This window comes from Brachycentrus maculatus, unplaced genomic scaffold (genome assembly GCF_059751285.1).
Source record: "Brachycentrus maculatus isolate JH-2025_06_01 unplaced genomic scaffold, ASM5975128v1 h1tg000135l, whole genome shotgun sequence".
Taxonomy (NCBI): domain Eukaryota; kingdom Metazoa; phylum Arthropoda; class Insecta; order Trichoptera; family Brachycentridae; genus Brachycentrus; species Brachycentrus maculatus.
The window spans coordinates 182,501-194,774 of NW_028280888.1; the positions used below are offsets into that span (position 1 = coordinate 182,501).

General features: G+C 33.7%; 2 protein-coding genes across 2 annotated transcripts in view; one reads left to right on the forward strand and one right to left on the reverse strand.

Annotated features, from left to right (window-relative positions):
* LOC148309251 (facilitated trehalose transporter Tret1-like) overlaps window positions 1–1,915 on the reverse strand; it is a 15,784-nt gene extending 13,869 nt beyond the window's left edge. The window contains exon 1 of the mRNA XM_088260431.1: window positions 1,433–1,915. Within this exon, the coding sequence (XP_088116557.1) occupies window positions 1,433–1,507 (75 nt within the window). The 5' untranslated portion in view covers window positions 1,508–1,915. The remainder of the gene's footprint in view (window positions 1–1,432) is intronic.
* LOC148309250 (RING-box protein 2-like) overlaps window positions 1–12,274 on the forward strand; it is an 80,143-nt gene that overhangs the window by 16,742 nt on the left and 51,127 nt on the right. The window lies entirely within an intron of this gene.

A 12,274-nucleotide genomic window follows, 5' to 3' on the forward strand; every position in this document is an offset into this window, starting at 1 on the left:
TAGAAGTTATAATATTTTAATATTTTTTACTTAATTTTGATAACTTGTCGAAGTCAAAGCGAATCCAATTACCACATATCGCTCACTCCTTTCAAGAACGTCATAAATCAAAAAACTTGATTTTTCAGGAGAACGTTTTTAAAGTTTAAAAATATAACACAATATATTAAAAATAAATATCAAGCCATTCATTTAATTTTTTACTCTGCAACAGATCTTTTAAGGTAAAATCTGAAGGTTTTTTCTCCACTTGAAAAATATTTAATATGTTTAAAAAAATAATTGAACAATACCTTTTCTTCAAAATGCAAAAACGACATTTTCTGCCCTGTAGCGGGTAAATATCAAGTTAAAAATATGCCTCTTTTGCTGGGATATAGTACATTTTCTGGGCATTCCGAAAACATGCACAACTGAAAATTGACAATTTTTGATTTATGACGTTCTTGAAAGGAGTGAGCGATATTGGATTTCATAAACCTGTTGTTATTAAGCATGGTTTTATATTAATAATACGATGTTTATATATTATCTCCCCCCCCCCACTTATGGAAATTTCGCTGACATTTTTGCAATTAATTTTGTTTTATTTATTATTTGAAATTAACTTTGTGGAATAAAGTTATATTTTGAAATTAAAAATATATCGCTCATATTTCGTATTTATTAACAACGAAATATGAGTAAATAATAAAAACACAAATATTTATCTTTTTATTAAGAGAATATAAAAATATTAATATACTATACGCTATTTGTTTGCACTGTTTTGGACCATTGAACTGTTTTTTTTTATCATTAAATTTAGAGTCATCTGTTGTGTATTCCTCGAATAAATAACGTATATCGTAATATCTCATGTGTTTATGATATTCAGCGAGTGCTTATCCGTCACAAAAAGGAATCCATGCTTAAGACTTACTTATTTATAATTATTTAATTTTATTCAAATGGGTTCGATTCATTGCTAGAATCAGTGGCGCCCTCTGTATCGATTTCTAAGTAAACAGAATAAATATAAACAAAAGTTTATTGTCTCGTCTGTTTTGTCAACATTAAAATCAATACATACAAGCAAGGAAAATGCTGCAATTATAATATGTTGTTGTATTTTAACTGTTACTGAAAAGAGTTTCCTGTATTGATTACGCGAAAATTGTAAAATTATCTGCATTTTTCTCGCAGCGCCTAGCTTTGTGTTAGATGCAATCGGTTTTACACGCGTGTTTGACATACTGCCAGACCTCAGGCGTTGCAATCCAACCTGTTCAATGCATCGATGCCATATTAATCAAAACTTCATTCACTTCGTGTTCTGTGCCAATGCCGCGTAGCTCGCATATCAGATGCGTTTTCCAGAATGTTATAACGGTCAGGAGAGAGGCGCTTATGACCGGCCTAGGGCAATGACAATTTTTAATTTGTTCCTTACCTTCTCCGAAGAAAGCTGCCTCAGCATATCCATAAACTTCGCCATCGTCGACGTGTTGCTCTTGTTGAAACTCATCTTAACTTTTTAAGTCACTCGTGTAGTGTTCTTAATAATGTTCTAATCAGGCCTTTCACGGCAGTTAAAAAATGTTCAATATTTTCCGATATTCACGGCACGTTAAAACTGAAAGGATTGTCAAATTGCCTTTTATGTATTTTGTATTTTTTGCACTGCACTCCCGGAATGGTTAAAGCCAGGATAATCGTCTCCTAGCCTCGACGAAAACGTCCAATTTTCATTAATATTCTTTGTATATGAAATATGAATTGGTAAAAAAACATAGCACTAATAATCGTCTAGTTATACTAAAAATACAAAATGTTTATTCGGCTTCTAGATCATTCGATTCTGAAACTAAATTTCGCGCCGTATTACCCTGCGAAAAGGTTAACTGCTTGACGGTCGTGTTCCGTTTAAGTTCTCGCAGATGTCAGCCGTGTCTTTTATACACAGAACCACTGCGCAGTCGCCCCACTCCGCCCCCCTCCACTACCCTTCTCATTAAAATGTTTTCACGATTAAGTATTAATTTAAAATAATAATTGAACGGATATTTTTACATAATATATATTTCTATCTTCGAATTTTATATACGTATCCCATTTCAATATGTAGCTTTAATAATTCACGTTCTGTTTTTATTTTTTAGTTAAAAGTTTCAAACGTCATTTATGAAAGGGTGGGTTACTTTAAAAATAATAAAACAATTTTAGAACATGACGAATATGAATGTGTATGTATATTTATTATTTATATAAAATCAAGTAATTTATTCGACAACAACAAAAAGTTTATTTTTTCTTCATCACAATCGCTGCAAGATATTATTTTTTTTCAATAAATATTTTTATTTTTGAGTTGTCGAAGATTTTACTTAAATTATTTTATTATACCTACTACGCGGGTTTAAAGTGGAAGGATAAGATTTTCGCGATGTATTCAGTTGTTAAACCTGTGATTTTTTCGCCTTTAATATTTTTTGTGCAGTTACTTTATTTTTTGATATTTTAACTATTATCGCATTATATCTTTTTTTGCAATAAACTTTACTGTATTTAATTCACGATTCGAGTTTTAAGTCACTAAGGGGGATGTTAAATTGAATATATTAGTGGAGTGTGTTAACACCCTTTGGGCGGGAAAGATATTTCTACCCGTTCGGTTGATTGATGCTCAAGGACGAGAAGGGTGTTTTTACCTTCTGCGCCGGCCTCATTTCAATGTCAGAATAGAAGGATTTACACATTTAATGTTTTTATATGAATATTTAGCACCAATGTGGGAATAGTGAAATAAGGAAGGAATGCAAAGCTGAGATAAGCATTATCGATAAAATTAAGAAAGGTGTGTTGAGATGGTTTGGACATGTAGAACGAATGAGTGAGGAAAAAATTGTAAAACAAATTTATGAGGCGAATGTTAGTGGGAAAAGAAGCAGAGGAAGACTGAGGAAAACATGGCACGATCAGGTATGCCAAATACTTGAAAGTGGTCAGGTTAGGAGTCCTAACAATCGGCGGGTATGTATGAGGAGATGCATGAACGTGGAAGAGGCGAAGAATGTTTGCAAGGACAGAGTGTTGTGTCGCTCTATTCTCTCTGCCTACCCCTGCGGGGAAGCGGCGTGATGGTTAGTTAGTTAGTTTTTTAAGCACCAATCTCTTTGTTAAGGTGTTAACTATATATTAAAATTATCAAATCCCGTCGTCCGCAGGCGCAGGCGTAAAAGACACCCGTACGAATTTAATAGTTTATATTCAAACCCGTAGATGGAAGCATCTGTAACTTTCGATACTATTCGTAACAATAGAATACTCAAGTGGTAAAAATAAGTGTTTTTTTATAATTTTATATCATGTGTTACAACAAAGTGGATACCGAAACAATAAATAACATGAATAATTCTCGTTGACAAATAAGATGAACTATCTGAAGGAACTCTTATCAATCTGGAAGCCTTGGCATCTATGTGCAAAAAGTAAATTGTAAAAATTAAAATCGACTTCTAAACTGGTTTCAATTGAATTGTCTTCTCGTACAAATATTATATCTTAAGGGGATACAGCGCAAACACCAAATTTAACCCTTCACTGCATGACTGCATTGACAGTTCGTCTTCGAGAGACAAGTGAACTTATTATTGTTGCTTATATTTTTAAAGAACGTTTTAACACTAACTTTTGGATATGTAACAAATTTTATACACTATGCAGTGAAGGGTTAGTTACGAAAAACGAATTCAATCACCGGCCGACCACCGAAGAGGGTCACACGTCTCTTTACGGCCGATTTTTTTAAAGAATGTATATTGCTATTTTATGGTACGTAGAATATATATAAAAATAATATATATTTTTATTATTATTTTATCTTCTTTCGCTTCTATAACTCTTATCTTTTCAAAACCATAAAATTATTTCTAAGAAAAATTCATTTTTTCAATGCAAAAACGGTGAAAAAAATCGATTACGTAAAATGTTACCTACATTTAGAGAAAATGAAGTTGCGTCTTTTTTTTTTTTTTAATTACCTAACGTCCAAGTGACTCTGAAATCTAGCTACGGCGTATGCAACACCGTTTATCATGTCCCTACTCAGGCTTCAACTTTATAAGTTTCATAGCCTATGCCTACTTGTGAGTAGATTTACTCTTTATGTTTAAAGTTACTATAATTTCATATAATTCATGTAAATTCTAGGCAAATACACTCGCCATAAGTTGCGTCTTAACGAAAAATGAGCCTTAAGAACCTCGCGTTGATAAGAGTGTGATTCTAATGGCTTTATAGATTGCCAAATTGAAACCTTTAGTTTTATTGCATCAGCGTAATTGATTCATTGATATTTATCATTTAATCTCTTTTTTTTTCAAAGATAACACGTCACAAATCCTTAACCAGAAATTAGGAGGTGTGACAGTGACGTCAAAATCATTTGTCATTTTGAATAATTTGTCACATCGCTCATTGAACTTATGTATATTGTAGCTCAAAATCATCAAATCCAAAGTATGAATGCTATCTTTCAATCCTACTAAGCCGTTGGTATTATACTACTACTACTATCATCACGCCGCTTCTCCGCAGGGGTAGGCAGAGAGGTTAGAACGCCACACTCTTCTGTCCTTGCAAACATTCTTCGCCTCTTCCACGTTCATGCATCTCCTCATACATACCCGCCGATTGTTACGACTCCTAACCTGACCACTTTCAAGTATTTGGCATACCTGATCGTGCCATGTTTTCCTCGGTCTTCCTCTGCTTCTTTTCCCACTAACATTCGCCTTGGAAGTTATATATATATATGAACCAATTTAGAAACCTTTACCTCACTTACTAATATAAGAGTTTCTGCTTAGTAGTAAGCTTCTTTACATCTCACCAATAGATGTCTCTAGTGAAGTTCTAGTGATTCAAGAACAAGGTTTTTAAATTGGTTCATATATATAGAACTTCCAAGAATTTGAGTAGTGTGGTTGTCAATAATGGGTAGAATTGGTGAATGTTACTCGTGTGTAAAGTGATCACTTAAACCAGCCTATGACGGTCGTCAGGCCCGTAAATGCCCAGACTTTCATATTTTTCTTCATCTTTGATGAGATGCCAAAAAATAATATTAAGTATTGGGGTCTCTAATGTGAAAGGCGTTCCTCGGTAACAACCAGAAATTCATTAATTGCAACCGTGAAATGCGGGGCAAAAAATGTCATTGTAAGTAATCGAAACCGCATCTCATAAAATGTTACTTTTTTATCAACCATTTTAAAGGTTCCATCCAACCGCTTCATGGCTACAAATAAAATATCAGTTTCAATTATTTGCTATTCTGACATTATATCATATCCTCGCAAAAATCTCTTAAAACTTTTATTTTTGGTTTGCAAACTCTTGTATTACATATTTGGATACCATCATTTCGTATAAAATCTGCATTTTTTAAAAAAATATTTAAAATAAAAATAAAATATTTATAAAAGACCACCTTTTGAGTTTATTAACACATTTCGGACGGGTGTTTTTTACGCCGCCTTTTTTTGATAATTATGTACATATAGTTAAGACCCCTCTTAACAAAGAGATCGGTAGGTACATAATATTTATATAAAAAAAACATCAAATATGTAATTCTTTATTTTCTGACATTGCAATGAGGCCGGCGCAGAAGGTAAAAATACCGTTTCCGTCCTTAAGCATCAATCGACCGAACGAGTAGTAATACCTTTCCCGCGCAGTGTGTTCATGTAAACACGACTAGTTTCGAGAACTGCGGGTGTTATCAACAGGTGGAAATACAAATTTACGAGCAATAAATAAATAACTTTGGTATCTATAGAGGTCTCTTAGGGATTAAAAACGAATGTTTAGATGAGAGAAAAGACCACCAAGGTAACAGATGTGGCTCGACTAATCGCGGAACAAAAGTGGGCAGGTCATGTGGCACGTATGTCTGAAGATAGATGGACGAAGATGGTGCTTGACTGGAGTCCTAGAACAGGACGCAGAAGCGTGAATAGGCCCCAGACAAGATGGTCCGACGACATTCAAATAGTATTTACCCATTTCTTTATTTTGCCTTTGGTCCATATTGTTGTTTGCCATCTTACCTCCGCCGACAATACGTTTACGAAGGAAAAAGTACATAGCTACTTTATTTTGAATTTTCTGATCGAGTTTTATTCAAAAAAATAAAATTTAAGTTAGAGTGAATTATGAATAAAATTTCAAAAGTGAAAAATATTTTATCATCTTCACTCCCTCACACTTACCCAATGGTTCATAGAGATCGTTACTTATAAAAGGGCGAGGTGATAAGTCTCACCCTTTAGGTACCAGTCCGGGGTAATACAATATTTAATAAATATTAGACAGAAAAAAACACATGTTTATTTTGACCCCGAGAGTCGAATCGACTTCCAACTTGGTAGCCGAATGCAGTATCCACTAAATTTATTGAGATTGTAAGGGCAATGATCTCTTTATTTGATTCCATATGTATTTATGTATATGTGGTGGAATAAAGTTAAACTATTTATAAAATATGCATAATACCGAACATAACCTCATTTTTTTTAAATTGGTTTAAATGAACCAGATAATGCACAATAATATTCACCATCGTAACGTGTGTTTGTCCTCCTTTATTTTCTTTCCCACTAAAACTGGTACCATCACTGTTTTAAATGAAGTTAACGAAATCCCCTCTCTGAAACATGCTTTTAAATTTGTCGCGTAACATTCTGCACCCCAGCATGGATTATTGATTTAATTACATATTACATAATATAGATTGTGTACGATCTATCTACTCAAAGATGTTAATTATTTTCAGTCGTGTTTTCAGTGAGCACCTGAAATTCATGATTCATGCAACCATTCACTTGCCTTCCTCAATACAATGGCGGTTTTCTGGGTCCTGTCATGCGCAGTTCGTTGGCCCTGAAACTAGTAGAAGGTTCTACGCCGTGGGAAACTCCCCCACCCCATCCCTTCTATATCTCATTTTAGGGTGTCTGTGTAATCGGATTATAAGGATGTAAAAAGGTCGTGAAATAGAATTTTTGTTTGAATAAGTTTTTGACAATAAACACGATTTTTTGATAATTTATATATGAAGCACTTACTTTGATTTTCCATTTTATAATTAAAATGTTACCCTGTTTTAAAATCACTGTAATTATTTTATTAAAACCTAATTATTCTGTCTACCGGTTTCGAAGCTAACGGCTTCTTTATCAAGACTGATTAATACTAAAACACTATCTACTAAACAAGAAAAACGATTTTTCTAACAGTCCATTATTAAATATGTTTCCAATCACTCAACATCCCTTATCCCTTTTGACTGTGACTTGAGATCTTCCCAAGCTCTTTTGCCTAGCGGCCAAAATATTTTGAATTTTGTTTAGTAGATAGTATTTTAGTATTAACTAGTCTTGATACCGAAGAAGGGTAGCTTCGAAACCGGTAGACATTATAATTGAGTTATAATAAAATATTTATAGTGTTTTTAAAACAAAGTTACATTTTAATTATACGTTTTTTTTTGTTTTCAATCGTTTGGAATGAGAACGAGAATATTATTTAAAAAAAATTATGTGCGGAAAAACGTTGTATGATCAAATGGTGATATACGAAAAGAATACATGACTGAGATAAGCATTATCGAAAAAATTAAGAAAGGTGTGTTGAGATGGTTTGGCATGTGAATCGAAGAAGTGAAGAAAGGATAGTTAAACAAATTAATGAGGTGAATGTGGTTAACAGAAGCAGAGTAAAACCTAGGAAAACTTGGCAGGATCAAGTATTTCAAATACTTGAAAGTCAGGTCAGGGTCGGAATAATCGGCGGGTTTATATGAGAAGATGTATGAATGTGAAAGAGGCGAAAATTGTGTGCAAAGACAGATTGATATGACGTTCTTTTCTCTCTGCCCACCCCTGCCGGAAGTGGCGTGGTGGTTGGTTAGTTTTTAATAGTTTATTTACGTATGCATATTTTAGGATAAAAAATTGGTATAAGCAATTCAGTGCAATTAAGGATTACAAACCTTGGTAAATATCACTATTTCTTATTATGTATTGTGTCACGTGTTTCGATGCATTCAACGTCATTTCAAACACCGTATGTGAAGCTTAGTATAAATTTCAATGTTGTGCCCTTGGAACGTTGAAGTATGGGGGAAGAAGATGTTTTATAATGATGCTGGATGCATCGAAACCCGTGTCACAATAAATTTGAAGGAATAGTGATATTTACCGAGTCAAATATAAATTGAAAATATATAAATAAATTGAGAATAAAAGAAAAATTGAAATCGGTAATTTACAGTCAAGCCTCATGTATTGTTGCAAATTTTTGCAATGACTTGTCTGCACTGTCATTTATAGAAAAAATATTGGCTTCCACCTTGTTTTTTTGCGATAAGTAAATAAAACTACACTAAAGCCTCGATATAGTGGACTAATTGGGGGGAGGGGTGTCCGTTAAAGCAGAAAGTCCGTTATATGGGTTTAAAATAAATCTAATAACTTTTTTTGAAAATATTTACACTGTATTTAGATATAAATAAACGATAAAAAAAAACACAAACAAAATTATTTTTATTGTCTTCGGACACTTTGGACTTCGGTCAACGATACAAAATACAAATCAAATACTATGAATTGTATTCGGACACTCGTCGTGAAGTGTCGTTGCTGTTTGATATCGACGCGCTTGCTTCCGGTAGTCCTGCTTTGAAAAAGGAATCAAGTTTTGTTTGAACTTTTGAAGTTTTGGGACATCATGTGTGATTATCATGACCGCTTATAATTATTTACGTGCGGTGACACTTGAATTTAAGCACATACTCGTATAATATTAACTGAACGTTTTAATTTTTTGTGCTTTATATCAGAATTTGTTCTAATAGAGGTCTGTTATATCGAGGCTTAACAGTATTAATAACACGGTCACGCCCCTTTAATTGTCATAAAAATGCTTTTGAAGAACTGTTAATTTTTTGTGTATTCTTTAATTTAATTGGAAACCTTGAGAACGCGACTGGCCAGAATAACAACAGGCCAATGGAAAATTTACATTTTTTGCTCTCTCGGCGGCTACTGAGATACCAATCTTTAAAAGATCGCCGTCTCGTTCCTTCCCGTTACGGCCACACGGTCGTGACGGAGATGCGAATATGTTTTTGATTTGGTTACCCAAATCGACCGTCTGATTGTTGCTACGTTACCTACTAGTTTTATTTCAATGGTGGCCAAAACGCGAAAACACATTGCAAAACATGTCCTAATTCGCGGACCAAACGTATTCAAAACATCTTTATGAAGAAAGTCATAGAGATGCTAGAGACGCATATTACGGTAATAACGTGTAGAAATGAATGGCAACTTTCCCTGTTATTTATTATTATCGATGTTAAGCTGTCATTCACTACCTTCTGTTAAGTTTTTAATGTTATTTTTTTGACATCTCATCAAAGATGAAGAAGAATATGGAAGTCTGGGCATTTACGGGGCTGACGACCGTCATAGGCTGGTTTAAGTGATCACTTTACACACGTGTAACATTCACCAATTCTACCCATTGACAACCACACTACTCAAATACTTGGAAGTTCTACATATCGCTCACTCCTTTCAAGAACGTCATAAATCATAAATCCCATGCCCAGAAAATGTACTATATTCCAGCAAAAGAGGCATATTTTTACCTTAATATTTACCCGCTACATGGCAGAAAGTGTTGTTTATGTATTTTGAAGAAAAGTTTTTGTTTAATTTTTTTTTAATCTACTAAATATTTTTCAAATGGAGAAAAAACCTTCAGGTTTCACCTAAAAAAACCTGTTCCACAGTAAAAAGTTCAAAAAGAAGCTTCATATTTATTTTTATTACATTGTATTATATTTTTAAACTTTAAAAACGTTCTCCTGAAAAATCAAGTTTTTTGATTTATGACGTTCTTGAAAGGAGTGAGCGATATATGAACCAATTTAGAAACCTTGTTCTTGAATCACTAGAACTTCACTTGAGACATCTATTGGTGAGATGTAAAGAAGCTTTTTACTAAGTATTTGGACACACTCAAAATGTTGTAAGTTTTTAATAGTTGAAATTAAATTAAAATTCCTTCTCCGTAGTGTGACGGCTATCACACTCGACCACCATGCATATTTATAGCGCGTTTTTAACTCTTGTATCATACTTATTATTTTTTTTACAAAAATGTTAATAATATTAGTATATAACCACTTCGGTGAGTGGTTATATAATAATATTATTAAAAATTTTGTATAAAAAATCAGTAAAAATGACTAACCTTAAAGTAAATGCTTTAAATATGAATAATATTGAGAATATCTCATATCATATGTATGACATTACACTGATATTTTATTTATTGTTTCGGCATTCACTTTGTGGTAAGACATTATGAAATTTAAAAAGAAAACACTTGTTTTTTTTATCACTTGAATTATATTAATTTTATTTTAACTAGTTTCGGAAGCTACAGATGCTTCCATTTGGGGGTCTGAATGTAAACTAAAGCATAAGTAATTATCTGTACTGTAAGTGAGGAGGGGGGGGTAAGTACCACCCCTCCCCCTAATGGATGAGGAAAACTTTTATTAAGCAGAAACTCTTTCATTTGTATTTGATTTCCGAATCTTGGATTATATTTATAATTATATTGATAATTAATATTATATCATTATTTAATCGAAAATGAAGGTGTTCGTTCCTCGACCTATGTGAAAATAGCTTACTGATCTAAGTCATAAATAATGAAAATTCAAGACTTGTGTTTCTTACAAAGAGAGTACGTATGTGCGGTTAGGAATCTATCATGTATTTTATTTAAAGCGTGGTTAGAGATTTTCCGCCCCCGTGGTGTAATGGTTAGCGTGTTTAGCTACCGTGCTGGAGGTCCCGGGTTTGATTCTCAGGGGGTTGTGAAAATTTTTGTAAAACAAGTATTAAATGCATTTTTTCATTATTCCAAATAATTTAATTTTTTAATTCTTTACGGAGGCGATACCGCCCCTTAGTGGGCGCCGGAGTGGTCTTCTAGGGATATTAGAAATCCTTGGAAGGGCTGGCAATATATTTTGACGCTTCCCTCCTCTAATTGCGGGACATTGCGCAAATCTGCTTTCCCCGTCTATTTTACATATAGTAATACGATTTGTCCGCCTGCTGAAGGTCCCAGGTTCGATTCCCAAGAGGGTCAAAATGAATATTAGTGATTTTTCAGTATAATATTTATTTATTATGACCCTGGAGTAGTACCTGAAGCTGGTCACTTTTCCTTCGTGTATTTACCGATCAAGATAACTCTGCTTCTATGCGATGCAGTGCCCTATGCACCATTGGGTGCGGATAAGCGTTAGAAGTAGGAAGTAGTCATCTAAAAGTTGGCAACATTTTCAAAAGAAGAATGTATCTTTGAGTTTAAAACCCATTTATCCCCAACAACCTGCTCTATCATAAATATCAATCGCATTGCTACTCGGCTGTCCAAACTCAAAACACAGTAAAGGACATCTTTTTTGTAGTACGTTTTTTTTGCATTTTTGGACTAAGTAGATTCTACTTAGTCCAAAAATGCAAAAAAACGTACTACAAAAAAATGTCCCTTACTGTGTTTTGAGTTTGGACAGCCGTACTGTCGAGAGAGCAATTCAAAGTTTTCTGCAGCTTTGTTTTATGTACAAGAATAAAATAGTATAAAATGTGCTAGAAAAAATAAGATAAAATAAACTGGGAATGCGCTTAAGACTTGCGGTCACTGCATTCTGCAGAAGAAGAAAAAGAAGATTTTATTTTAATACAGCCTTCAAAATACCCGGCTCCGTTTGGATCGAATTGCTGTACGTTCATTCGCTTTTATTGATGATCAAACAAAGCGCGTGATTTATGACACGATGGAAATAAATAAAGTAATGTCTTTGTAAATGTATATTTTAATATGGTTTTTCTTTTATGTTATTCTAATGTAATGAAAAGCAGACGACCTTTTATGTACTTTTTCTTGACGTCAAAGCATTCAAATGAAATGACGATGTTTATTGTTCCTTCACCATACGTAATAACACGCCGGACTGTGTTATACAATCACCTTCCAAGGTGCAACTATTCACACTGACTTCTATTATTTTAGACCTGCCATTTTATATCGCTTTGTGTAGAGGAGGCTTGTTCGCCTCCGTAGTGTAGTTGTCAGCACGCTCGGCTACCGTTCTGGAGGTCCCGGGCTGATCACCTTTCCTTCGTGTGTTAACGAT